This window comes from Andrena cerasifolii, chromosome 8 (assembly GCF_050908995.1).
Source record: "Andrena cerasifolii isolate SP2316 chromosome 8, iyAndCera1_principal, whole genome shotgun sequence".
NCBI classification, from domain to species: domain Eukaryota; kingdom Metazoa; phylum Arthropoda; class Insecta; order Hymenoptera; family Andrenidae; genus Andrena; species Andrena cerasifolii.
Window position 1 is genome coordinate 9,672,429 of NC_135125.1, and position 26,655 is coordinate 9,699,083.

General features: G+C 50.4%; 1 protein-coding gene across 5 annotated transcripts in view; it reads left to right on the plus strand.

Moving 5' to 3' along the window:
* Positions 1–26,655, plus strand: part of Eip74ef (Ecdysone-induced protein E74) — a 158,378-nt gene that overhangs the window by 122,435 nt on the left and 9,288 nt on the right. For 4 of the 5 annotated variants that reach the window (XM_076817643.1, XM_076817644.1, XM_076817645.1 and 1 more), the window contains 2 exons: positions 770–937; positions 1,344–1,583. In XM_076817643.1, coding sequence (XP_076673758.1) covers positions 770–937; positions 1,344–1,583 — 408 coding nt within the window. The remainder of the gene's footprint in view (positions 1–769; positions 938–1,343; positions 1,584–26,655) is intronic. The other variant, XM_076817646.1, reaches the window with a different exon arrangement.

Consider the following 26,655-nt stretch of genomic DNA (forward strand, 5'->3'; position numbering starts at 1 on the left):
GGACCATTTGGGACTGGTTTCAGGCCCTTGGCTTTCTCTCTGTCTCTCGCTACGGGTCCACCTCGGCGATCAGCGACGCTGGAGAAGGAGAGAGAGACGGCGAGAGAGGAGGGAGAGACAGAGACCGTGGGAAGCGCCAGCGATATGCATACCCAATGACCGGATGACCTTCGCCCGTTGCATAAAGATGCCTTTAATTGACGGCGCACGCGAAAACACGTTGGCCGGTCCGGTGCTCGATAAAGCCAGGAGGCAGGCCGGCCCCGCTCCACCGTGGACCACCTCGGAGCTGCCTCTAATTCGATCGAGGCGCACAAAGACCCCGGAGAGACCGAGCGGAAGAGTCTCCGGCCGTGTCCTCCGGTTCCGTCAAACTCCACCTTCCCCCGAACGGTTTATGGGATTCTGCTAATTGCGAGGCATCTCCGTTTCGGACACGGTCGATTCGCGAGACGGGGTTTTTCATTTGGCCAGATTAAATCGCGCGCGGTCCTCGATAACGGGCGATTAAAATTCAAGCGTTTTGAAGTGGCTGGCTCTCGAGTGCCCCGAGCTCGATTCGCCATTAAATTCGCAGGGTTGATTGAAACTTTAACGCCCGGAGATATGTACACTCTTATTATAGAGCGGCCCAGCGGTCGATCATTAAATAGTAAGGTAGAATTTAGAACGAGGCGTTGAGATGCCGTTGGCGTTGTCTATTTCCATTGGACGATTCTGGGCACAGTTACCAAAACTGGCGTTTCTCTTCTGTTGAACGCGACGACAGGAAGCGGATCACTGCCAGCGAGTCCCGCGGACAGCGGAGTCAGCGACGTGGAGTCCAGCACGTCCTCCGGCGGTAACGAGGACGCGAATCTCTTGCTGAAGGCGAGGCTCAACCCTAACACGTCCCTTCAGCCGAGTCTGGCCTCCCATCATTCTCATCTGTCGTCAGGTAAGCGCGCGTCATCGTACCAGCAGCAGCATCGCCGTCCTCGTCTCGATTCCCTTGTCGCGGTTCCGATCGAACCAGACGAATTGCCCTAGACGCCATCCAGACGGTCTAAATGCGGAACCGTCTGTAATTCGCGTGCAATCGACAGACCGATCGTCCCAATTTCGTTTCCGATCCGGCCGCGATAACTTCGAAATCTCTTCGGTGAATCATTGATGGCCGTCGATTCGATTGATCGCCGACGAGCGATGAAAATTGAAACAGCCGCGCAAATCACCCGCGGAAACGTCTGGCGAGAACGTTTGGACGGCGATCTCTCCTGTCGGAGCGGCCTGGGCTATTAGTTCCCCTGAGCAAGTTCGTAAGTGGTTTTCTCATGGAGCCTTTCTCGCGGAATGTTGAACAGCAGCATTAGGCAGGTCGGCCTGTCACAGCCCTGGCGTTTATCCGTCGACGGCGGGCTTCCTGCCGCCCTCCTACCATCCCCATCAGCATCATCCCTCTCAGTACCATCCGCACAGAGGGAGCTCGCCACACCATCAGCACGGCAACCACGCGATGGGCCCGACGATGGGACCTCCCCATCACCACCACCACCATCAGACGCAGAGTCTTCAGCACCTGCACTACCGCCAGCCACCTACACGTGAGTCAAAATTTCTGTCTTAAGGGATGTTTGCGTTGAAGCTGCGGTAGGGACTAGAAGAGCGTCGATCGAAAGCTTGTATCGTTCATATTCTCCTGGTACAGTGATGAGCAAGCTTTGATCTGTAGAGGACCAAAAATGGAAACCTGTACGCGGACCGCAGTGTTAAATATTTAAATATACCTACTAATCAGAGAATTTTAATTTCTGGGGTGAATTTGTTATTTCTGACGTAGATTTAAAATTGACAGCCGCGATATTAAATGCTTAAATATACTAATCAGAGAATTTTACTTTCTGGGGTGAATTTGTTATTTCTGACGTAGATTTACAATTGACAGTCACAATATTAAATACTTAAATATACTAATCAGAGAATTTTACTTTCTGGGGTGAATTTGTTATTTCTGACGTAGATTTAAAATTGACAGCCGCGATATTAAATAGTTAAATATACTAATCAGAGAATTTTACTTTCTGGGGTGAATTTGTTATTTTTGACGTAGATTTAAAATTGACAGCCGCGATATTAAATAGTTAAATATACTAATCAGAGAATTTCAATTTCTGGGGTGAATTTCTTATTTCTGACGTAGATTTACAATTGACAGTCACAATATTAAATACTTAATGTACTAATCAGAGTATTTTAATTTCTGGGATAAATTTATTATTTCTGATGTAGATTTACAATTGACAGCCGCGATATTAAATGCTTAAATATACTAATCAGAGTATTTTAATTTCTGGGATAAATTTATTATTTCTGATGTAGATTTACAATTGACAGCCGCGATATTAAATACTTAAATATACTAATCAGAGATTTTCAATTTCTGGGGTGAATTTGTTATTTCTGACGTAGATTTACAATTGACAGTCACAATATTAAATACTTAAATATACTAATCAGAGAATTTTACTTTCTGGGGTGAATTTGTTATTTCTGACGTAGATTTACAATTGACAGCCGCGATATTAAATACTTAAATATACTAAACCGAGAATTTCAATTTCTGGGATGAATTTCTTATTTCTGACGTAGCATTACAAATTAAAAAATTGCGGGCCGCAGGTCAGTGACTGGAGGTCCAAATGTGGGCCGCGAATTGCTCATCACTGTCTTAACAACCGTAGCTCAGCTCGCTGCTTCAATGAAAACACTTTCATTATAATAGTGTAAAATACATTTCTACCCTTCGCCTCTCATCGCCGCTCTCATCGCGGCTCCAACGTGAACTTACCCTTACGCTGTTGCTCCGTCGCGTTCCCATTCGTCGCGCGCGCCGACCTCGCGTTCATGGAAGATGTCGGGCAGCCTCCCGGAGAGCGGCGCGACGCGGCAAATTCCGTCGCATTTGGAATTACAAATGTACGCGCGATATAAACGGCGCAGAACGTTGCGACATTGCCACAGGGCCGATGGGCATTGAAATTTATAAATCCAGCTTCAAGTTCTGGAGAACGACCCGCTGCGTCACGGCTGAATCGATACTGCGATTCGCGGAGCGTAGGAAAGTTACGATCGACGAAAGTAGCGACGCGTGCGAGCCTCGTCCGTTGATCTCGGGGTGAGTTGGTGACTGCGACGATCTCGACAAGTAGCTGGACCCGAAGCGGGCCGACGAATCGGTATCCCAATCGGGCGATTCGACAGCCGTGATGCAACGACACGCTCGGTTTCATTTCGGCGGGCGGCGTATCGATTGATTCGGCCCGAAGGTGGAGGGAAAACGCGTCCCAGGCTGTTAGGTAATTATGCCGAGTACGTAATTTCGCTGGATCGCTGGAATCGATCAGGCGTCGGGTGGGTCGGTGTTACGAGCCGTCTCCCTCGGAATTAGCTAGGTAATCGTTGGAACCGGAGCCTGCACCGCGACCACGGAACAGGACACAAGCCGCCGTTTCAATTCGAACCGCGGCTGTTCCTTGCTGACGTTACGGCGGTCTTCCGCTATTGTTTGATATCGATCGGCCACCATCAGCCAATAAAGAAGCTCGCACGCATCGAGGCTCATAAATCACGCGGCTATGCTCGCGCAGAGGCTGGTTCGGCTAAAAGCAGACCGGCGGTGCTTCGACGAAGACACAGCTTGTAAGTAAAAGCTTTGTGTCAACCGGTCGGCACGAGGCAACCAGCGACCGCGTTCGACGGCACTGCGAATCCCGATAAATACCCGTAATCCGCGTGCTACGACTCTATCGCCGTCCCCTCGTCCGACGCCGCACGTGGAACGCGTACATCCACTTTCTCGCGCAAGTAAAAACAGCAGCGCTCGCGTGCGCCACGCTCGGCTGAATCTATCGTTGGTTCATCGCCGCGAGTCTTTTCGCAGAACGCCGGTGCGCCCTGCTCGAGGATCCTCGCGAGAGCGGAGAGGAGCCAGCGAGTCGCTGGCTGGGTCGCCGAGGGGTTAAACGGCGGTTCGCACGCGACGGAAACTCGAGACGACCTCGTATCTAGAGTGGAGAACCGGGGATCCTCGATCAGCGGGAAGAAAAGCCTCCGGTCTCGTAGCGCGAGAATTTAATTGCGCTCGCCCGCGGACCAGCGCAAGAACGGTCCAATTAAAACGACGCTCGGCTGGTCGGCCCGCTAGGAATATCGGTCAAGCCAAGGCCCGTGCTCAATTTCCACGTAACCGTCGAGCGAACGCCAGCAGGAAGCGTCGTCTAGCTGGGGCTCGCCGCGCGAAAGAGAAAGAGAGAATCGCGACTTCCTCGTGGCAGATGCGAAGTGAAAGGACTGTGCGGTTGCAGCCCGGGGATTGCGGGGGGGGGGGAGGGGCAAAGAAGTCGAAAGAGAGGTGCATACACGCGTCGGTGCCGGCGATGTTTTGGTGTACCTGTGCACATCGAGCGTGCCGTCATCCTCCTCGTCGGCAGAAGTCGCAACGACGCCGACATCAGCCGAGCATTCGTTCTCTTGACCCACTTACTTTTCCCTGATTCAACGGCCCAGATTCGCTTCCTGCCGTCGTGCTCGCGTCGATAGAATCGGCTCGATCCGCCGAACGATCTTCTCTTCCTCTCGTCGTCGCGTCGCTTTTATCGTCCTATTTACGGCTACCACCGGACGAATTCCGTCGCCGCGTCCCTTTTATCGTCGTTACGCAACGGAGGCTAGAAAGGGTGTACGCGCGGGATCGCGAGAGAGGAGTATCCTCGGGGAAGCGTGGACGGAAGATGACAGGGATCCGCGTCGACCCGCTCTAATTTTAATTCGCCTCGACTTCGACTCTTTCCTCGAGCTCTGATTTGGTGTCTCGCGTCGGCACGTTGATCCCCGTAACCACGTCCCTGGGAAGTGGAGCAGCCCTCGTCGATCATCGGTCTACCGTCGAAGCTGGAGAGCCTCGGAGGAATCGGTTAGCGACGATTAAGCCGGGAATCTAGATGGAAGCTAAGCTATGCTGTGCTATGCGATGCTGTGTGTAGCTTTTGGTGGAAACGGTTCTATAAGAATGCATCGAAGCTAATTTTTGTAAAACGTTGCATGGCATAGCATAGGGTAAATCCAGGAGACGCGATAAAATAAGTAATATCTGTATTAGTTTTAATAGCCATTTTATATTCTAATATAGAATGGCTATTAAAACTAATACAGATATTACTTATTTTATCAGAACAAATTTAATATGTTCAGAATTTTATGCTGATTCAGAAAAACTGGTGGATATTTGCTTTAAGACAATATTTATTGTAAATCGGGTTGAAAACTGAAGTAATGACATCTAACCACCTCCCCCGAGGTGCCGAAATGGTTTTCATCGTTGGCAGAGACCACTCACATAATTATTCATGGAGAAATAACAAAGAGGGAAGGAAAATTATTTATGAGTGAATACAACTACAGATTCAGTGATATTTAATTTGTTTACGTTAAACAAGTAAAGAAAAAGTGAACTACCTACCGGCAATTAGCAAGGCAAATGAATACAAACGTGAATGAATAAATTAAATAGACAAAAATAATAATAAAATAATGACGAAAAATAAAAAAGTAAACAACAATAATGAAAAAATCAGAACTCGACCATCTCTCCTTTCTGCAGCGAGAGACGGTCTTCTCGTTAGTTTTGGGAGGAAAAGTTAATATGGCCAGATACTTTGGCTGCATTGTCTCTCAATATCTCTACTATCTCATTACCCCAAACATTAAACGGAAATAAACATAGAAGTATATTTTAAATACGATTCTGCACACCGTTGTGTGACAAAAGAGTTTGCATGTAACCTCAATTTAATTTTATAGCCTATAAATCCAGAAAAATACAGAAGGAAGCAAAGTGACGCTATTCGTTCAACTGTTTGGCTTCTAAAGATTAGTAAATTAAAGTAATTGATCTGCATTTTAACGCGTTTTTATGTGTAGAGTCTGAAATATAGCGACTCGACCAACTCTCCGACCCGACCGTGTCTCCCGGATTTATTCTAGCACAGCATCGCATAGTATAGCATAGCATCGCATAGCATAGCTTAACTTCTCGGTGGATTCCCGGCTTTAACACCGCTCTTTTCGTCCCTCCAATCGCGATCGATGGACAAACGAATGTCACCGATTTTTTCCAAAACTTCGCATTTGGGGTGCCAACTTCAGAGACCTAAGCGACAGCTGATTTCGCCGGGGACACACCTGGCCCCGTCGTGATTTCCAAGCCAGCGGCGCTCGAATTGGTCCGCCGCCAAGGTTGCTCCGCGTGCGAGTTCCCCGCGGCCGAAACGAGGCGCGCTCGCGAGCTGGAAAGCTGGGCGAGCGGCTCGAGCCGCCCCGCGACCCGGTGAAATTCACTCTCCGCTCGAGCGTGGCCGGTTATCAATTCGACCAACCGCGGTGTAACGCCAACGGTGGCGGAAACGGATATTCGAAGGCTCCCCTTTTCCCCTCCGTTTTATCGTGGCCGTCGCGCATCGATCGCTCGACACGCTCGCTCCTCCGCTAGCCGACAATAAGACGCGCGCCGTGACTTTCCCTGATTGAAAGTGTTCCCGAAGCGTGGCAACGCGTTTAACCTCGTTCCAGGCGAATCTTCCGGCGGAAAATCAGGCGAAAGAAAGTCCGCTGTCCGCGTGAAACGCCGCCGCTGCTGCAAGTATCTGCCGTACCACGGGCGACGCCGTATCACAGGGCCTGACCGTTTCACGGCTCCGCGTGACGAAACCGCGGTTGAGTAACCGGACGAGCAGCTGGGCCGAGAAAAATCAGCGCGAGAACGAAATGTTCGAAACTGCATGGAAGCTGATATTTCTTAATGCCACGTTCCAGCGGCGTGCACTGTAATTATTTAATTGGGACGAACAGCTGGAAGGCTTTAATGTCTCCAGATTGCAGCGGGTCCTCCCCCCGAGCCGTTGGAGGGAAAAATCTCCGCACAGGCAACCAATGCTTCTGGGGACACGGTGGTAGAAGCGGAGGGAGTGGGAGGGTGGGAGCTGTACTCGGCAGACCGTTCGAGGAGTAAAAGTGTGCCGGATTGTATAATCGAACGTGAATAAGCAAAATGTTACGCCATAGCGATTTGGTAACTTTGCGGGGCGCCCCACCAGCGGCGACCGTGTTCCCATTGCGGTGGACGACGGTGGAGGAGGCGAACTCGGTCGAAGGAAAACTCGACCTGTTGTAAGGGCCCCTCGGCGCGGCACCGCGAATGCACTTTCTGTCGCTGTTCGACCGATCGGTTACAAGATTGCGTTACACCTCCTCGCATACGGGGTGTCCCGCTTTCAACCGTCCGCCCCGAATATCGGCGAGATTTGCGGATCGAAGGTGACCGATGCATCTGCGAGTTTAATCACGCGAAGGAACCTTGGCGGTACAATATTTCCACGCGAGCATTATTCTTCCCCTCCAAAGACGACTCCGATTTTACGGTGGTACCTAAAACGTACCTAACGCAGAAATCCCACCTTCCTCGATATCACCGAGATATTTACGCATATGAAAGATGCATCGGCGAGCGGCGCAGACGCTTTGGAAATGAATGTTTTCGCTGTCTCGCGCCACTCGCTGGAAAGGAGCATAAATCGCGCTGACCGGTTCGATATGTCACCGATAGGAGTCGATAAGAGGCGCAGTGGACACGCGCTCCCTTCGCCCCCTGTCGCGTGATCCGTTTCCCTCGAATCACCGCCATTCTAGAATCCGGATCCGGGCCGCTGCACCGGGAATGCGCTCCGCGTGCGCGAACTTTCGCACGTTGCCAAGTGGCCCCGGAGTTTTTCCGCGATTTTGCCAAACCAGATCCGCCATCCGCCTCTATCTAGAACGGCGTACCAAATAAACATCGGAAATAGCCTAGGGACCGTCGTTAGCCATGGGTGTCCCGACGCGAGGGAAAATCTTTTCATCCGCCAGCTGATCTGGCATACACTCCGCTCCCGCGATCTTTCCTCTGCCACAGAGTTAAAAATCCAAAGGGAAATGCCCGTGGAGAGCTGCGGCGATCTAGTTGGTAGTTAGGCACCGCAGTTGCAAGCCGGCCAACTGCCCTGTATCTACTTGTCGCTACTAATCGACTAGACAGAGTTTGAGTGGTGCAAGAGCGCGCAGTTAAAGTTTAGACTTCCCTAAAATCCTTGGTGTTACACTGATAGCGCATATCATTGTGTAAGAAATAACTACTATCCCTTATTATTCAATAGCCATTGGCTTCGTGTAAATTTATCGGTCGCAACATATATAAAATAAATATTTCCAAAACTTTTATCCGATACGTGCGGCAAAAGTTCGCTTGTTATAGGTTCAAAGAACGCAACGAGAAATTCCCACGAAAGTGTTTTATTTTTCTGCGTACAACAGTTGTGGTAATATAGCGAAACGTCTAATAATTTAAAATTCATTTTTTTTTAAACCAAGGTAACTGTAACGGTGCATATCATATCCGCACCTTCGTAGTTCGCGCAAGCATCAGTCTTCTGGAGGATCAGTGTATTTTTTTCCGTAGGTATACGTTGATGTTTAGGTAATTCTCTTTTTGGAACCGATTTGTTCTGTTCCTTTCAATTAATTTCCAGAAGTAGGCGTTATTTTTTTATTCCTTTTGCTTTTCTTATTATGTCTCTGCACGCTCGCATTCAGATTTCACTTTCGTTGCTTCGTTTTCTTCAAGCTGATTTTTAAATGGGGATTTTACATTCGAACTCTCGCCCTATTGTGCCGCGCTGCGAACTCTTGCCCGCGCAGTTACTTCTCCGTCGTTTCACGAATCCTGCGATCTGCGAGTTGTTACATAAGATATCTGCGGATCAATTTATAAGGATAATATTGATTCCTGAAAACAAGAATATTACATCTATACTAGCGAATTCAGTACTTACCAGCATTGCACGGTAATAAAACAAAGTACCGGTGACTCTACCTCGATTGACAATTGACTGACAATCTGTACAGTTAAGTACCGCAACTGAAACACTGAAATTTACACAGTGCGAACTTTTGCCCGCCCGGAACTTTTACCCCACTCCACTCTACTGTAGTTCCTGCAGGAGGATCCGAGGCCCGCGTTTCCTCGAATCGCTTCCGAGGTCCGTAAAGCCGGTGAAAGTGGCGGCGGGACGATTAAACTATTAACGAGGCGAGCCGCGGGCTAATTGGATGGTAGGCGCCACCGTACGACCGGAATAGAAACGCGGCGAAGAATAGGCATCGGCCGGCTATTTTCGCTTGGATCATCATCGAACTGCGATTCGGCCTGTTCGTGGCTCGGGAACGTGTGAAAGACCCTTGAGGCGCGCCGAGAACGAAAGTTTCGCCCGTCCCGCGGCTCGCGCTGCCAGCCGACCTGGCACACATTTTAATGTTGAGGACGAATCGCTTGGGCAAAGCGTTACAAGGCTCCGCGGACCGATCAAGTCCCGATTAGCCCTTCGTACGCACGTAGACCAACAGTTGCTCGTCTGCCAATGCAGCACGCTCGATTCGCTTCAAAGTGAAACGTGATCGAGTTCGCTCTTCGACCAGCGGCTACCTCGTTCGCCAAGCGTCCGCCATTTTAATTGTAACTCGATCGATACAGGGGAGCGGGACCGATTAAATAGCCGCTGAAAATAATTTTTATTCTATCGAAATCTCGCTCGGCGTCGTGAAACCGCGAAATCCAGCGGCGGATGAGGTGCCGTTTTCGAAACGCGACACTTATTCACGCTCGCCCCGCCAAGCCCGAGTGTCAAGGTGAGGCCCGAATTTGTCATTAGAATTTTTGAATATTAATTAACGCGCTCGTAACGTCCGCCCCCTCCCCCGGAATTGATTAGCATTTCAATAACGTCGAGACCGCGCCGGCCTCGACCGATTCTGTTTTCCTCGTCCGCGTCTTCTCTTATTTTTCCTTCTTCCTCTGCCGCTCGCTCCTCGCCGCCCGCCTCGCGATTCTGCAAACAGCCGGCGTGCAGTTTATTTAAAACTTCCCTCGGTGCGCCTCGCGAGTGGACGCGTAACAACACGCTCGGCGTCGGTTTCCCGGAAATCGGGCATGCGACTCCGCCAAGCGAATTTTTCTTCTGCGGCGCCTGGCGGCCGTTCTGGCGCGGGTGCAAAAAAATCCCGCGAAAACGCGAGTGTTTTGGGGGACCGAGTGAGCCGAGCCGCCGCGGATCGAGGATGTCCTGGTTGCCCTAGATCAAGTACTCGTCGGGGTATTTTTAAAAGATCGCGGGCACCGACGTAATTCGAACGCGCGAAGGCTGCGGGCAGAGGGCGGGCGGACGGCGAGGAAGAGGAAGAGGATGGTAAAAAGGTGTGGTATCGGGGAAATCGAGGGAAAAAATAGAACGCGCCGCGGGTCGGGACCGACGTCGAATAATAAGCGCTTACGAGCTCGGCTAAAGAAAAACAACGACGAAAAGACGCGCCCACGGTAGAATTTACCACTTCGGCTCGCGATCTTACTCGGGAGAGATGGCTTAAAGAAACTTTCGCGTCTGTGAACAGTAGGAGCTATGCTCCGCGGTATATTATCAACTAGCAAAGTACAACCAAGATTCGCTTCGGGCCTAAGAGGTATTAAGGACTCCCAGAAAATACATTTCACCCCTTTTCACCCCCTTAGGAGTTGGTTGGGGCAAAATCCTGAAATTGGTTTTGAGGCATTCGTGTGGGTAATCTTTGTGAGCAGGAACCAAGTTAATATCCAATCGGGCCTAAGAGATAGGTGTTAGGGAGTCCGAGAAAATACACTTTTCACCCCCTTGGGGATGAAATTTCTAAAACTTCTTCCTTAGTGGGTGCCCACGTCATAAAAACAATGTACCTTCCAAATTTCACGGTCCTAAGTTAAGGGGTTACGCCATCCTGAGATGCTCGAAACTAGAGGAATTTTTTTGCAGATATTATGAGGTTGAAAATTCTTTTTTTATTTCTTATGTGTAGAGCATGTATTGGTGCATATATTGTATAAATACTGTGCAAAAATATTAAGAAATGGCCGAGTTATTTGTTGTCCCGCGTGAGCGGTGCATCAAATGTATCTCCAAAGCTGTTTGTCCGATTTTGTTGAGAGGAGTTACTTAGGTTTATAGCCTAGTGGATTGTCAGGGTTTTCCCTACAGGTAGCGTTCGTCGTCTGGCGGACGCATGCACTTGCCAGTCCTCGTCCATAAACTCGGGACCTTTGTGAAAAATACAATTGTAAGCCTAATGAGTGGCTATTAGCCCAGCCAATTTGGAGAGTTCAGAGGGATTAGGATGGCAACCAGACGCGTGTTTTATTGCAGCCGCGCGGTTACTACGTCATGGCCCAAAGTCACTTATAGCTGCATTTTTCATCGGCTTTCACCACTTTCTTTAAGGGGTCAGTCCACTGTGACGGTATGAAAAATTAAGCTATTTTTAAAGATTTTTCTCTACGTAGACACAGCATATAATGCAATAAATCTTTTCGGTGTTTATTAAGCTACTCTTATATTATAGAAAAAAAATTAAAAGTATTTTTTAATTTCTTTTAAAACTTAAAACGCGATTATCTCAAAACAACATTTTTTTCAACTGGTGCAGGTGATTGCAAAAAAACTATTAGACCAATCAGTCTGAAATTTTTACGCGTTATTCAGAACACCAGTGGCTATGGCCGGGACCACGGAAACCTTTTTGGATTAACCATTTCATACTTTTTACAAGGCAAAATGATTGAAAAATTCGCCGTATTTCGACACTTAAACTTCAAACCTCCGTCAATTTGTTAATTTTTTATCAGTAAAAATAATCCTGGTTCCCGCGATAACCACGCTCACAATGATTACAACACACTTTGAATTTTTTGTTTCAAATGCGTCGTTCTCACGGAACCACTTGCCCCAGCACTACATCGCTTTCTCAAGGCGCGATATATCAGTGCGATATATATTTAAAAATAATACTGTTTAAAATTTAAAATAGATTTTTTATTCTGTCAATAAGTGTGTTAATAAGTAGACAAAACATTATTTACGTTGGACATTCCATTTACTAAAAAATGACAATTTTTCACGAATTCACAGTGGATTGACCCCTTAAAGATGTATCGGACGTGCAATATTAGTCAAAAGCGTATGAAATTTGAAATACTTGAATATCTACGTCTTAAGGCTGATTCAGACACGTCGAGTAATTTAGTCGAGCAGCGAGTAATTTAGTAATGTTTCGTGTGTGAACACTAAAATTTAGTCAAGTAGTTTAGTAAAACAATGGTAAATTACTAAATTACTCGACGTGTCTGTTCCAGCCTTTACGCACAGTAAATCTTGATGTAAGGAACTCGAACGACAGTTGGGAATCTTATTTTCACTCCTAGAAAGGTATTCTTCACTTCACAAATGCTTCTTCGAACATTATTTGCCAAACTTTTGGCAGTGAAAATGCCCTGAAAATTCACAATTCTCTCAAGATATAATTTATTTCTTTAAAACGGTGCAGTGAAAGCAATTGAACCTCGGCGAATATTTTCATCTGTCCATATACTCCATGTACAAAAAATCGAAAACACGGTTTCATCTATCAAGATCGTCTCTTTCCATAAGAGTACGCATAAAATCAGTGGAAATTAAAATCGCTGTAATTCGGCAGCCGTTTAGTGAATTCGTTAAAAAATTTCGAGCACATCAAGGAGATTAAAAGGAACAATCTCGCAAATGTTCATCAACTTGGTATCGTTCTGCAGATAGGTCCGATACATGCTTGAACGGTTTGAGCTGTGCGTTGATGAGTCAGTCAGTCAGGTCATCTTCTTTTACGTACATAGATTCTAAACTTCCTCCGAGGTACCATTTACAAACTCGACTGAAGCATACAACTCCGCGCGAGCTATAAAATTGTTTACTCCATTCTTCCCTGTCCGAGATGAAAAGTTCCCCCGCTGCTCGTTCCTTTCCTCTTGACTGGTATCTCCGTGGCTGGCGCGGTCCAATTTGCCCGTCGATTTGCTTGTCAACGATGCAGACAGATTTTCGCGATCGGGATCCGACGCTGAGGATCTGGATGCAAATGAAGCCACTTACACAGCTGCTCGTTATCAGCCGCGGGGAAGCATTCCGCAACATTGAGATACTTTTCAGGCCCCCTCGGACGACTTACGCGATGGGAATCTCGCGCGATGCGAGGAAGCCGCCGATACACGATAACGTCCCCGGCGACGCATCGCCGGATCGATCATCTTCGTTTATCGGGGCGCGTGTGGCCCGCGGTCAGCGGGCTGAAGAATCGCGTCACGGTATTTCGGTCGCCATAAATTATCCGTCGGGACGTTTCGCTCGGAGGAAGTGGAACGAAGGAGGTGGAACGACGGATAGCATCGCGGACAGAAAAATGATGGAGGATCGAATCGAGAGCAGAGAGGGGCGATGGTCGGTTGGTGCGTGCTGTTACGTAACGGTCCGCCTAGCAGCGGCGGGCAAAAATAAAGGAACGGACAGCGATGCGGAGAGCGGAGTCTGAGCATAGACTGGGTCTAGGTCTAGGTCGACTAGGCGGGGCGTGTATGGGTTATATGCGTATACGCGGCTTGTACGCGCGGCTAGTGTCATTTCCTCGCGAGGGTCGATCTTCGCGCTCGTTCCACGCGGGTACGCGATTAATCTTGCGGAGGTCGATCGTCGAAACAGTCTCGGGCAAGTGAAAGACATTTACTTCGTTCGCGATCGTGTTTGCACTCGGGGAGACATTGCTCGTGCAGAATTTCTTACGTCACTATCGACGGCCCGCTATCGCTGAGCAAATTGTTGCATCGTTCGATACCGGACGATTGCAGGCCGCCGTGTGTGCTCAGCCTGTCGTCCCGAACGAATATCGCAGACGCGCGAATTAGCATAAAGCCCCCGACGAGAGCCTCGCTCGTCGCAGGGTGCGCGCGGCTAGGCTCGCTCGGGTTTCCGAGCGTGCGAAAGTGCGACCGCGAGCGTGTGCCATTTCCTTAACCGGCCGCTCACCTCGTTTCTCCGCGGAAGAGAGGAAAAGTCTAGGCGGGCCCGGTAGCCGGAGCAGGTGGCGCACAAAGGGGGCCGAGCAAAAACAAAAGGAGCTCTGCGCGCCGCACGCGAGACCCCGCCGCTCCGGCTGAGGCCTAGGCTAGCGAGCCTAGGTCTAGGTGTAGGTCTAGGTCGACTGGGTAAGGGGTGCGCCGGTCTACTTCCTGGCCTAGTGGCCAGGGAATCGCTCTTTCTCTCCGCCTCTCCTCGCGGCTGTCCGTCGAAACTCGATATACAAACGCCTCGATCTCTCTCGGCGAGGAATTTCCTATTCCTCGTTGTACAAACGACGGCGCACTGCGCGAGGAAAAATCAGCCGGAAAACGAGAACCGTCGAGCCGCGAAGTGCATTCACACCGATCGCACGTGACAGTCGCGCTGCCGTCGGCGCTGATTAATGTCCTCTCGTCGCTCCGGAAGCGCAGACGGTGTCCGATTTTATTATGAGCGAAAAGGCACACGGAGGATATTATAAACTGCACCGGGAAGCAGGAAAGCTTCGCCCTGAATTTGATACGATTTCGGAGCCGTAGAATCGACACCGCGGTGCCGTTTTACAGTCGCGCGCCAGCCATTCCTTCCTCGTTTCCCTTTCGTTCTCCGGTTTTCCTCGAGGAGGAAGCAGTTATTTTTCGCGACGTTTTCCTCGTTGACCCAATGTCGCCGCGTACACGCAAGAACATAATTGGAAGCGATACCGCGACGCTCGTTACGAGCTCCGTGATCCAATAATAAGTGCATAGTTGCTTTAAATAGCGTGCCGCATCGCATATTCATGAGCGAGTCGAACCTCGGCGCGGAATTCTTCGCTACGCCACCGGGAAGCTTGCCGAGTTTCAATTGTTCGGCTGAGACCTCGCGCTCCGTAACAGGGGGAGCGATTAAGCCGAGGGAAAAACTGACGTGACCCGCGATAAATCGCTCGAAAGCCTCTCTACGTTTATTGCCTCCGCGTGCATTCCTACCGTCCTGGCGCGCATATCGGCGGAGTAATCGCGTCAGCCACCTCTCGCCAATTACGGGGCGATCCGGGACCATCTGAACTGAGAGCCTACAAATCGCAGTCCTGTTATCCTCCTACCGGTGAATTCCCATTAACCGCTAGACTTCCTCCGCCGTTGTTTCTCTAAATTCATCCGGCGCATCCCCCGCGAGCCCCCGTTCGCGTTTCACTTTCGCTGACCCAAAAGGATCTCCGCGCAGCTGCGGCGGCATCGAGACGATGTTACCTTGAAGATGGCCCCGAAAAGTTACCGTGTCACCCGGTAACGCGGCTCCCAGCGGCGAATGCGGAGCGCGAGGTGTGCGTTCGCGCTTACGTGCCCAGCTGCGTGCGGCTGTGCTTACGTAGCCTCGTAAATGGCCGGTCGGTCCGGAAGTGGCGCGATATTTTGCGCGGCGATTTTCGGCCGCGGGCCCACCCCGTAGGTATGCGAGGAGGAAGAAGGCAAGAAACGGCGCGCGAGGGAACAGGACTATGGGCGGTCGTTTGAGGAGAAAGAAAGAAAGAAAGAAAGAAAGGAGGGAAGATGGTAGGAAGGGAAGGAGGAACGAAAGAGGAGGAAAGGAGACACGGGTTTACAGATAGGCAGAGGCTGTGGCAGGCTGGCTAAGAGGCGAGCAGCCAGGCAGCCGGCCAGAGAGCCTCGCCTCGCCTCGCCTCGCCTCGTAGCGAGCGTCCTTCCTGGGTCTCTGCCCCTACCGACGTATGTGTATTGTAGTATTGTATATTTGCTGTGTACATATTATCAGAGCGCGTGCCTCCGTGTGCGAGCCTCGTCTGTGGGCCTCGCGATCCTGTACGCTCCCGACCGCTCGCGCGCTCTTGTTGCGTGTATGCAGCGCCGACGCCGCCGCCGGCAAAAATGCATAGCGCTGTTGCACCAGACGGTTCTCAACCGGACAGACTTCTCTCCTCTCTCTCTCTCTCCTCGCCGTCGCTCCCACCCTGTCTCTCTTTGTGACGCGCGCGCGATAGAGGGCCCGCGTAAAAGTCATCGCAGCCTGATCCGGCTTATCGGCGAGACAGTGAGCCGAATCGATTACCCGAAGGGGAACCGTTCACCGCCGCGGTTCCCTCGGAACCCAGCGAATCCGCGGGGAAAATATTTGCGATGCGCTGATGATGTTGCGATGATAAAATTAATCGGAGCGCAGCATGAGACGGGCGAAGAGTGCGAGAATGGGAGGGGTAGGTGGGGGGGGGGGGGAAGTCTGTGTAAGCGGCGAATAAACGATGCCTCTTCAAGGCCTCCATCTCCTCCTCCTCCTCGTTTCGACGACCACTATCATCGGGCCACGTCTGATTTGCTCTCGTCTTAACCTTTCGCCCGGTTCACCGTGTCCCGCGGATTACTTTCCACCTCCCCTGGACGATAATTACGATGGATCCTCTCGTTCCTCGTGTCACGATCCGCGGACGATAACGATTCGTCAGCCGGGCGAATTGCCGAGCCTTCCGTTAGCCTTGAGTTTTTATGGGGTCCAGCTGATGACTTCCGTTAAGCGTTCACTCGTTTTCTTAAGTTACGCCTCGCTGTCGACCTCGCCGGGGTTATTCTCTCCAGAAGGAAGCTTCGCGGTTTACACGCTTCTCTTCACAGTGCAGATGTAAAAGTAACGGTCGCTCTAAACTTGACTCGTCATGTCATAATAGCACCTTAACCGATCGGTCGATTAACAATGTAGTTTCTTGCGAGATAGGGTAAGCAGGCCAGTAGATGGACGGTTTAGCGGATTCCGATGTTCACGTCAGGGTGTTTCTTAGAAATATCTGTTGTATTAGAGAAGAATTAAAAGCTTTGCACGTGAAAATGTAAAAATTTAAAGAAAAGAATTACTGGAAGTAAACAAATTAATGTATTTAAGCATAAAATGAAAATTCTACTCATAGCCCGTATCACCAGTAGATGGACTACAGGGATAGTAGATGGACAGTTTAGAACCAATAGATGGACGGGTGTCTGGATAGACGTATAAAAGGCTTATTAGCTATAGTAGTGACCTAGAAAGTCCATACCAGTACATGGACAGTCATTTTTATAAGTTCTACGGTTTTATTTCTCTTCGTTTACGCGTTTATTTATAAATTGTTAATACTTCAATACAATCATCTGTTACATACCTCTTTACGATACGTCCAAACACGTTTTTTATTAACTTGAAGGCACGAATACGCTGAGCAATGGCTACAAGAATCGAGCGACTAGCGCATACTGGCGTAAGACCGTGCATATAAATACTTTTCCGCATACAAAAAAAAGATTTCAATAAATATATTAATGTTTTATAAAACAACAAACGTTTTTCTACAAAATAAAAAAAAACAATAATATAGATTAAAACTAGTTCTTTCAATATCAACGATTCGTCCATCTACTGGCCCGCTTACCCTGTGTATCGCGCGCGATATTGTCTAAGAGCAAAATTTATACCTCGACGAGCTCCCAGTTTCCTCATCGTCCTCGAAACGACTATCTGATTCAGATGCGCAGATAGCTCCCCCGTTAATCGTTATCTCGTAGACGCTCCACCGGCCCTCCTCTGGCGATCGATCGAGATCCCATTATCGCTCGATCTCTTCGCACTTCCATCTAGGCACGCGTTAATCGTTTTCCTATCGGTTTCCGCGAATCCGCCGCTAATTGCCGCGGAAAATATTTTCCCCTGGCTGCGCACGCGCGCAGGTGGCACCGTGCAAATATTTTTCGTTCGATCCTCCTCGAAATCCTCGAATCGCCTGGCGAAGCAGCCGTGGGGATCGCTTTCCTTATTCCTATTATACTAGCTCACGCACACTCTCGCGTGCTCGCGCGTGCACCGAGGGGCGATGCACACATGCGCGCGCTCCGCCGTCGAAAGGCGAGGAGGGAAGAATAGCGCGGGAGGGTTGGAGGAGGGGAGGGTCGACGTGGGCAGAGGGGAGAGGGAAAAGAGCTGCAGCTAGAGTACCACGCGAGTATAACGCCGAAGGCACGTATTGGCGGTTTTAGCGAGGTATAGACGGTGACCTTGTCGCCGGCAATTCACCCCGTCTGTCTCTCCTTTCTCTCTCCCTTTCTCTCTCTCTTTCTCTAACCGCGGCTCTCCTCTTTCTTTCCCTCCATTGACCCTCTCCAACGTCGCTGCACCCCTCCTCGCTCTCGGCCTCTTCTTCCGTCTCCCCTCGGGATGGTGCGATCCCGACATCCCCCTCTTTCCTCGTCCCTCCACGGATGCACCGTGGTCGCGTGTATTATCCTCGTCGCGCTAGTCGCCCGTCGACGTCACCGCGCCTCCTCTCCTTCTCTTTCGCGTTCGTACCGTACGAATCTTTTATGTGACAAACAACGTCCTTCCTTCTTCCCTCGCGCCTTCGGCTTCCTCCGCTTCTTCCCGGCCTCTTCCACAGCTTCTCTCGCGTCACGCTGGAGTCTGCGAGCTGCCCTTCTCCCTTCCTCGGTCTCTGTGGTGCACCGTTGCGCAAAACTTGTGCGAGATACTTCGTGGAATGATTAGGGAAGAAGTCAGCAGAGGTAATAAAGCGAAACAGGGGGTTGGATGCGTGAGAAATGAGAATCGGAACTGTGGGACGGCCCAGTGATTGATCGTACTCCTGCGTCAGTTTGTCTTCCTCTAACGCTACTCATTTCACTGCGCTGGATTAAGTAGAACCAGCCTCGTCGCCCGACTTCGCGCCTCAGGCATAGACGATTTCGTCTGTGTACCGGCATCCCTTTCTCCTTAAACCTTGCCGTCGCTCCTCTTCCTTCCTCACGCGGACACGGAACTGTTCTCCCCTCTGAAGTTAAAGGCCTCCCTTTCGTTCAGTCGCAGACCTCGCTTGCAGTGGCACCGTGAGGTATAAAATGAGGCGTTGAGGGCGAAAGCGGACTAACGGACATTGAAAAAGAATTGATTTCTTCTATTTTGTATAGGTACTTAGTACAACCTGTTGGAGTACGTTATTGCTATTAGCTCAATTTCGCAGAAAATGTGGGTTAGTCCGCTTTTGCTCTGAATGCCTCAACTGTCTGACTTCACTCGTGCGTTCACTGTCGTTGCTACGCTCTGTTCCGCGTGGACTTCTTCTCGCTCTGCGATTCCGCAAGCGATTGCTACACTTTTAGGTGATCTTGCTAGTCCTCAGCGGAGCCTGGCGTATCCTCGAGCGTATATAAGAAAGTTTGATAACGGAGATCGTGGACGTCTCGAACGAGACTTTTGTCACGTATGCCAAGACCTCTTGCGCATCGTTTATCTCTGAATGCTGTTCTAGCTTCACTCTGCTCGTCTCAGGTCTCGAAGGAGCACGTAACAGTTTCAGAATTACACCCCTCCCGATCGTAGCGTTCCACGTTTCTTTTCTCTCAGAGACGATAGTACCGGGAAGCAGAGCCAACCGATTTCAGCTCGCGTTTTAAGCCCACCCTGTGCATCGACGGCTCGCGCACCTAGTAGGAAAACGCTGATCGGTTTGCGCGCACGCGTCACCGTTTTATTTACGCGACTATCCGCCGCGAGAATTCCGCCGCGGCTCCGGTAATCGAGAGCGCGAGTCGGATTTCATAATTGACTCAGGAGGAATCGACGATACGGCGAGGCTCGAGCACGCGACTAGCACTGGAAATCGAGACATGGAAGGAGGAGGAAAAATCGCGCCTACGAGCTGTCTTCCCTTCCTCGGCTCTAATCAGCGGATTTCGCGCCCTTGGGGACGTTTATCGAGCCGCGGATAAAAGAAGGGAGGAGGGAGGCACCGTTATCAAAAAAGAGAGAGAGACAGAGAGCGAGAGAGATTAGTAGGAGGAAAGGTGTTACGCAACACGACGCGAACCGTCGAAAAAGTAAATCCGCGCAAAGGCCCACCGTGTGACGCAACACCCCCGTCTCCTCGCGATCTTTTCTCCGGGTTGCCGCTTGTAGCGCACCGACTCCCTCGGACACATACCCTGGCCACGCAGCTCTGATCTCGCCGTCCGTGAATCCTCCTCTCCCCTCTCGCCCTCGATGGGACCTCCTGGATGAGCGTGGGCACGCGTTGCTGGCCCCTAACACGCCTCTGCCGTGCGTGTACCGCGCTCGAAAATTGACAATTTCAAATGATTCATTTCCGGCGCTCCCGCTCCTCCGTGGGGACCGGCTCTCCTTCCCGTTGTCTCGTCGTTCCAGCCGCCGCAAAGATAGCGAGCGAGAGAGAGAGGAGCATAATGAAACAAAAAGCGGAGACGGGACGAGAGAACGGGACGATAAGAAAGAAAGGGAGAAGGAGTGAGGAAAAGAGACGACACAGACGGGGGTCCAACCATCGCGTATCTCGACGCGAAATCACGCAAACACACGTACGCGAACACACAGTCTCCCGTCTAAATATAATGCGCGAGCGTGGTATTTCTCTCTCTCTCTCTCTCTCTCCCTCCGTCTCTGCTCCCATGATCGTGATCGCCGTCGTCCACCCAGCGACGCGAGTGCACGCAGCCGCGTCGCGTCGGTGCATACTGCACGCACACGCGACGCTGCAGCCAGCCTAGACCTAGACCCACTGAGCTAGCCTAGACCCGCGGATATATATGGTCTGGTGGGGAGGAACAGGAAGATGAGGAGGGAAGAACGGAGCGGCGAGGAACGGGGGCTGCTGCCTCTAGTACTATCGGAGAAAGTGAACGGGCATCGAGTACTACGACGGCCCCGGCTGGTTGCACGCGCACGAAACTTTTCGTGTCACGCGATCCCTCTCCCCCCGACTTTTCCTCGCCCCAGCCCCTCTCCCTTCTTCCTGCAGCCGCCCCGTTTCGCTGGAATCCCGCGACAAAGGCCGAGTTACGTTGCGACGATAAAATGTATCTGGGTAACAGCTTCGCGCGATAACGCGGCGTACGGCCGCACAGTTTAACCCTCGGGAGACGAACGGTGGATATATGGTCGCGTGAGACGAATGCAGGGCCAGTTTGACCCATAGCAACATTTTTATGGTAAACGGGTTTCGCGAAAAAATTCAATGTAAAATGAATTAATCCCACATAAATAGACAGGGTGTGCGGGTACCCGACATTTCGGGCTCAATCTCGATGGTTTCGGGATCCCGAGACTCGATTCGAGCTACAAGCATGACCGCCGTGAGCGGGCAATTTGATTTCAGAGCGGCTCGGCAAAACTCGGAGGCGATCGCGTCGAAAGCCAGCTATTAAGAGGAGACCGGGACGGAATGGATTATGTATATCATTTATATCGCTACAAGTGATAAGTTTTTACCTTCTTGTCTCCTGTTGAAGCATAATTTGTATCTTATTATTCAGTTACATATATATTTTCATTAACGCTACCGAATAGTCTGTGAATACTGAATTTGTCCATATACCTACGCAGGTAAATACCATGTTCAAAACTTGGGAGGAAGACTATTTTTTGTCCATGTTCATAACTTAGGAGGAAGACTATTTTTAGTTCGACAATATTTTAAAATCTTATGGATGCGTATGGTTTTGGAAAAAAGGAGAAGAAAAGAAGAACAAGATGAAGGAAGAAATCAAATCGAAAGCACAATCTTCAGTTAACAGACACAGAAACACTTACGCACATAACGCATATAACTGCATTTTGAGGCCGAAAGGCAAAAAATAAACCTACTTACTACTATTTTAAAATATTAATAGAATAATATAATATTATATTAAATGTATTATTTTATACGTCTTATTTAAGTACGTAGGGTGGACCGGGGGCGGTAGTAACACTTTGACTTTGGATTACGCTTACGCAAAAACTATTACAGACTAATTGGTAGCGATGCAAATATATATAAATGAATAATAAGATACAAATTATGATTCAACAGGAGACAGAAAGGTAAAAATTTATCACTGGTATTGATATAAATCATACATAATTATTTCCGCGTTGGTCTACTGTTAATATCTGGCTTTCGAGCCGATCGCGTCCGAGTTTTGCCGAGCCGACCTGAAATCAAATTGCCCGCTCATAGTGGTCACGTTTGTAGCCCGAATCGAGCCTCGGGATCCCGAGAACTCCTATAAATAGGTAATAAAAAAATACATAAAAAAAATATTCACCTACATTTGATACATAAAATAGATGTATCTCCTGCATAATTTTTACAAACGATGTTACTGCAATTTAGGCATCTCATACTATATTTTGTCATTGCCGTCACCAGTGTAACATCGTGATATCGACTTTGTCAGAATTGGATCGAAATGACCCTGCATTCGTTGTACGAGGGCTAAAGGGCAAAGCGACTTGGAGGAGTCGGGAATGGAATTTCGAGCGTGCTGGTCGGCTAACGCACTCGGGTCATCTCGCGCGAGCGAAATTGCGTCGCGAGGCCCTCCGCTGTCCATCGAACGGCTTCCACCAGCGGCTGCTCACGGCAGAGTACCCGTCCGAGCGGAAGACCAGGAACACGACCTTGCGAGTCAAGTGGCCGAGATACGTCGTTCCGTGCCATCGAGCTCGACCCTCGAGCTCTCTCCCGCCACCCCGTTTCGTGGCTCGGCGGAATTTCGATAACGCATTATCCAACGTCGCGACGCTCCTCCGCCGGGAAGCCGTGTCAGGAACGCCGCCCTCCTTCCGCCGGATGCCCGGCTTCCCTCGCGAATTTCACTTTCCTTCGGTTATATAATATCGCGAGGGAACGCCAGCCGATCGGCCGCTCGGGGCGGCTCAACTTATTTACATTCCCGCTGCAATCGTTATCTTATTATTGTAATTATTATACCCCGCGGCGATAAGACACTCCTTCCACGCGGTGTATCCATGTCAATGCCGCTGACCCAAATCATCCGGCCCTATCGCGTTATCGGCTTCTGGACGCGCGCGCTGAACAGAGACGGGCGGCCGATGACGGTTTTGGCGGAGTTCGCCGGCGCACGGGTTATCTTTGGCGCGACCGATAGCGTCCCGCTTCCCCCAGAAATTTCGCGGCTGCACTATCCGCCCGACCGTGGATCACACTCTCCTCGCGCGTTATCAGATAATTGCTTGCGTAATATCTTCGAGAAGCCTCGCTCGCCCTCCGCGTTTCGTAATTCTCCTGTCGAACAAGAGGCACAGCGGCGGGGGGTGGAAGCGGGGACACTTCCCGGAAAGAAATTGTTGCGAGCAGCTTATTCCTGACTCGGTGCACAGAAAGGACCGGTAGCAGGGCGAGATATATGCTCGCGCGGGACGAAAATAAATCAACTCGTACCGGGGTTCTTCGCGTTGGCTCAATTAAGAGGCCATGGTATCAAAGGGTCCAAGTCGCAGCTTCCTTGGCCCTCGCAAGCGAGCTCCGTCTCCCGCCGCAATTTATACAGGCTATTTTGCTCTCTCTCTCTCCTCGGTACCTCTAAATTCGGTATCAGCCGAGCATTAAGCACCCCCCGGGTAGATAGGTCGCGCGGCGAAAAGCTCCTTCGCTGGTCCTCTCCCTCCGTTCCTCCTCGTCCTCTCGGAGGAGGCGCGCACACGCTCGTTCGCGGCTGCAAGAAGTTGCGCCCACCGAGAGTGCGCGCGATGGTCACTGACCTCGCACACGTCGTGTCCGCGACGACGGAAGAGGAGTCACGCATTCTTCCCATTCGCCCGTCGTCGTCTTGACCCCTGTCCGCCGGCGAGCGAAAAGAACGCAAGCGACGCAGGCATCTAAAGAGCGTTGGATTGGTCCGGGAACGTGGATGCCCGGTTCACTGGGTGTCCCGAAAGTGTCCACCTCCCCTCGGCTCCTCTTCAAGGAACGATACAGGCCCTGGGGCGACCAATTTTCCTCTCCACGCATCGGCGACTAGGCTTTTCAGGTAGATTTCACAGTACGCGACTGCGCGCCAACGGTAGGAACTTCGAAGTCGATTATCTCGAAATTCAAGCGCAATATCGAAAAATTTCATTCCTTTTTCTCGACCTGTTTACTTGTCGCAAGTCGAAAAGGAAGAGTAACTTTTTTTGATATCGCGCTTCAGTTTCGAGAAAATCCACTTCGAAATTCTTGACCGTCCAGCGGCGCGCAGGAAAACGTGCCTAAAGACGTTTCGCTCGATGTCTGGGCGATGACGAAACGATACGCTGCCTTTTTATTCCCCCTGTGTTCTGGCGATCGACGGTCTGCCGACGACAGAGTTAACGACTACCAAGTAGCCGGGATACGCGCGCTAGACCAGTCTGGAGATGCAAACGCGCGGCTGGACGCGCGGCGCATCCGTAATGCAGCCTAGATGCAGCGCGGCGTCGGTAATCCCTTAGGGCTCGAGGAATCTCGGGGGAATTGGCGAGACAATGGGGCTTTGTATCGGAAATCAGCGATACCGAGAGGAATTGAAACGATTAAGTGGATCAACGGTGTCCTGACGGAAGCTCCGGTCCGACGCAAGCCACGTCGATGGTCCCTTCGGTGATTCGATCTCGGAAGGGGGGGGACTCTAGCTGCCCCGGCACAGTAGTTTCGGAGCGCCGCGCAACAGACGCGCACATGTCTCCGCGTGTAAGCAGAATAATGGCCCGCGAGGGAACATGGGCGCACCGACGTCGTAGCATCCACGCTTCCGGATGCCGAGCAGTCAGGCTGCGAGGAGCTTGCCCACCGCGATACGTGCAGCAGGAAACTAGTAATAAGAATCCCATCGAACGATCGACGAACTCGCGAAGAAACGTATCCTGCAAACGATGCACGCTCGCGATACTCGGATCCGAGGAACAACTGCTGCTCCCCCTGTCCGCAAGCTGCCCCGTTGTTGTTGCCTCATTTCCTCGCCTCTCCAGAATCGCGAAATTGAAATACGTCCAAGCGTTTCCCTGTTATTCGCGGACCACGAGGCTGGGCTCCTGCGTCGCTTAATTTTTCCCCAAGTATTTCCGTTTCGCGAAGAGAAGGCGGCGAACGGAGGTGCGGGCTCGCGCGATGGAAGGGATAGAAGCACCGGAGCCCACACGTTTCACGTACGCTTTACAGGCAGCCAAGGTGGACACGTAGAAAAACCGAACTCGAGCTCCTCACCGGGCGCAAATCTCCTTTCTTTTTGTTAGAAACAGAAGTGACTAAGGAGTAAAATATGTTCCTCTACAGTCGCCGGGGACAGTTGACTTCTATCTTTCTATCCGAGTGGATCGAGGAGGTCCTTCGACGCGAATATCCAGATGACCAGCGGCTAGAATCGTGTCAGCCTGTACTCAAACCACTCTAGCCATATCGCGTACATGAAGGTACCTTTGTTTTGCCACAAAGTGCGTTCTGAGCCTCCGAGAGGACTAAGAAAGGAGTGAGCACAGGGCAAGCGTAGAAGCTATGCTTCTCGAGGAGGGTGCTCGCAGTCCCGAACTCTGGTTCCGCTGGATTCGGCTGGCCACTCGAGCGAGGCATCGTTTCCCTATTCCCCGCCGGCATACTTATCCCTTTATCCCTTTCCGGGTGGCAGGAGGGAGGGAGGCGCGGGGGACAGATAGGAGCGAGACGGACGTAGACGCAGATACACGTGCGGCTGCAAAGCGGCTCGCAATTTGAACGGGTTTCGGGGTTAAAGATAGTATCCTGAGGCAGTAGGGTAACATAATAGGCCGGGATGGGGGTCTGGGTCTAACGAGAGAAAGAGAAAAAGGGGTGCGAGGACAGAGGAGAGGAGAACGGACTCGACGTCGGGGACTAGAGAGATGCAGAAGGAACGCGCGGAAGGGAGACGGGTTGCGGTGCCCGAAGGGGCAGGCCGAGCGAGACAGATAGAGGAGACATCGGGTGTGTGCGCACTTGCGTGTGTGAGTGTGCAGCACGGTGCATCGGACTAGCCAGTCGCGAATGGAGGTGGAGAAGAGAGAAGGAGGAGAAGGATAGAGTAGTTAAGTTAGTCTGTCGGTCAGTGACTGCCTGACTTTCCCGGCGCAGCTGAAGGTCAACTCTCCCCTTCTCTCGACCTCATCCTCCTCATCCACCCCCTCCTCCGCTTCTTCTTCTTCCTCCTACCCACTCCACCACCCGCTGAACCGCTGCCGTTGCCTCTCCGGCCGCTACCACACGCTCTACGGCCTCTACGCTACGCGCGCATATATTCGAACACACACACACGCCTGTCGTCCGGCCCATCTTTGTCCTATCTCTGTTCCTCTCCTTCCTTCCTCCTCTCGCGTGTATTCTTCGCGATACCCCCGCGTGTATATGCACTCGTACCGCTATACACACCGCTCCCAAACCTATATCGTCGCACAGTGGGGAAATTTCGCGATTTTATGGCCAAAACCACAAAAATAAATTTTTCAATTCGACTAAATAAATGCAAATGTCGATTGAAGAACTAATACGAGTATCAAATGCCATATATTTTACTGTTAAATGTTTTAATACAAAGCTCGTATAGACTCGCAAATGTTTATGTTCGTGTGAAGTTAGACCGATCGCAAAGAATTAATCCAGATTTTCAAGTTGCTTCGAACACTTATATTGTGTTATCCAAAGATCTGAAAATAATTTCAAGGCGTGGATTCAATTCCTGGTGGTGCGTAAGATATCTTTTTGTCCTCAAAATAATTATATTTCAGTTTTAATAAGCAATTTATACAATTTTTAAAGTAGTGTTTTAAAAGTAACCTTATCATATAAGAATCAATTTTCAACACATAAAATAGTTATCAATCGCATAATATCCTGCAATGATTTGACTGGTTCACATGTTATTAT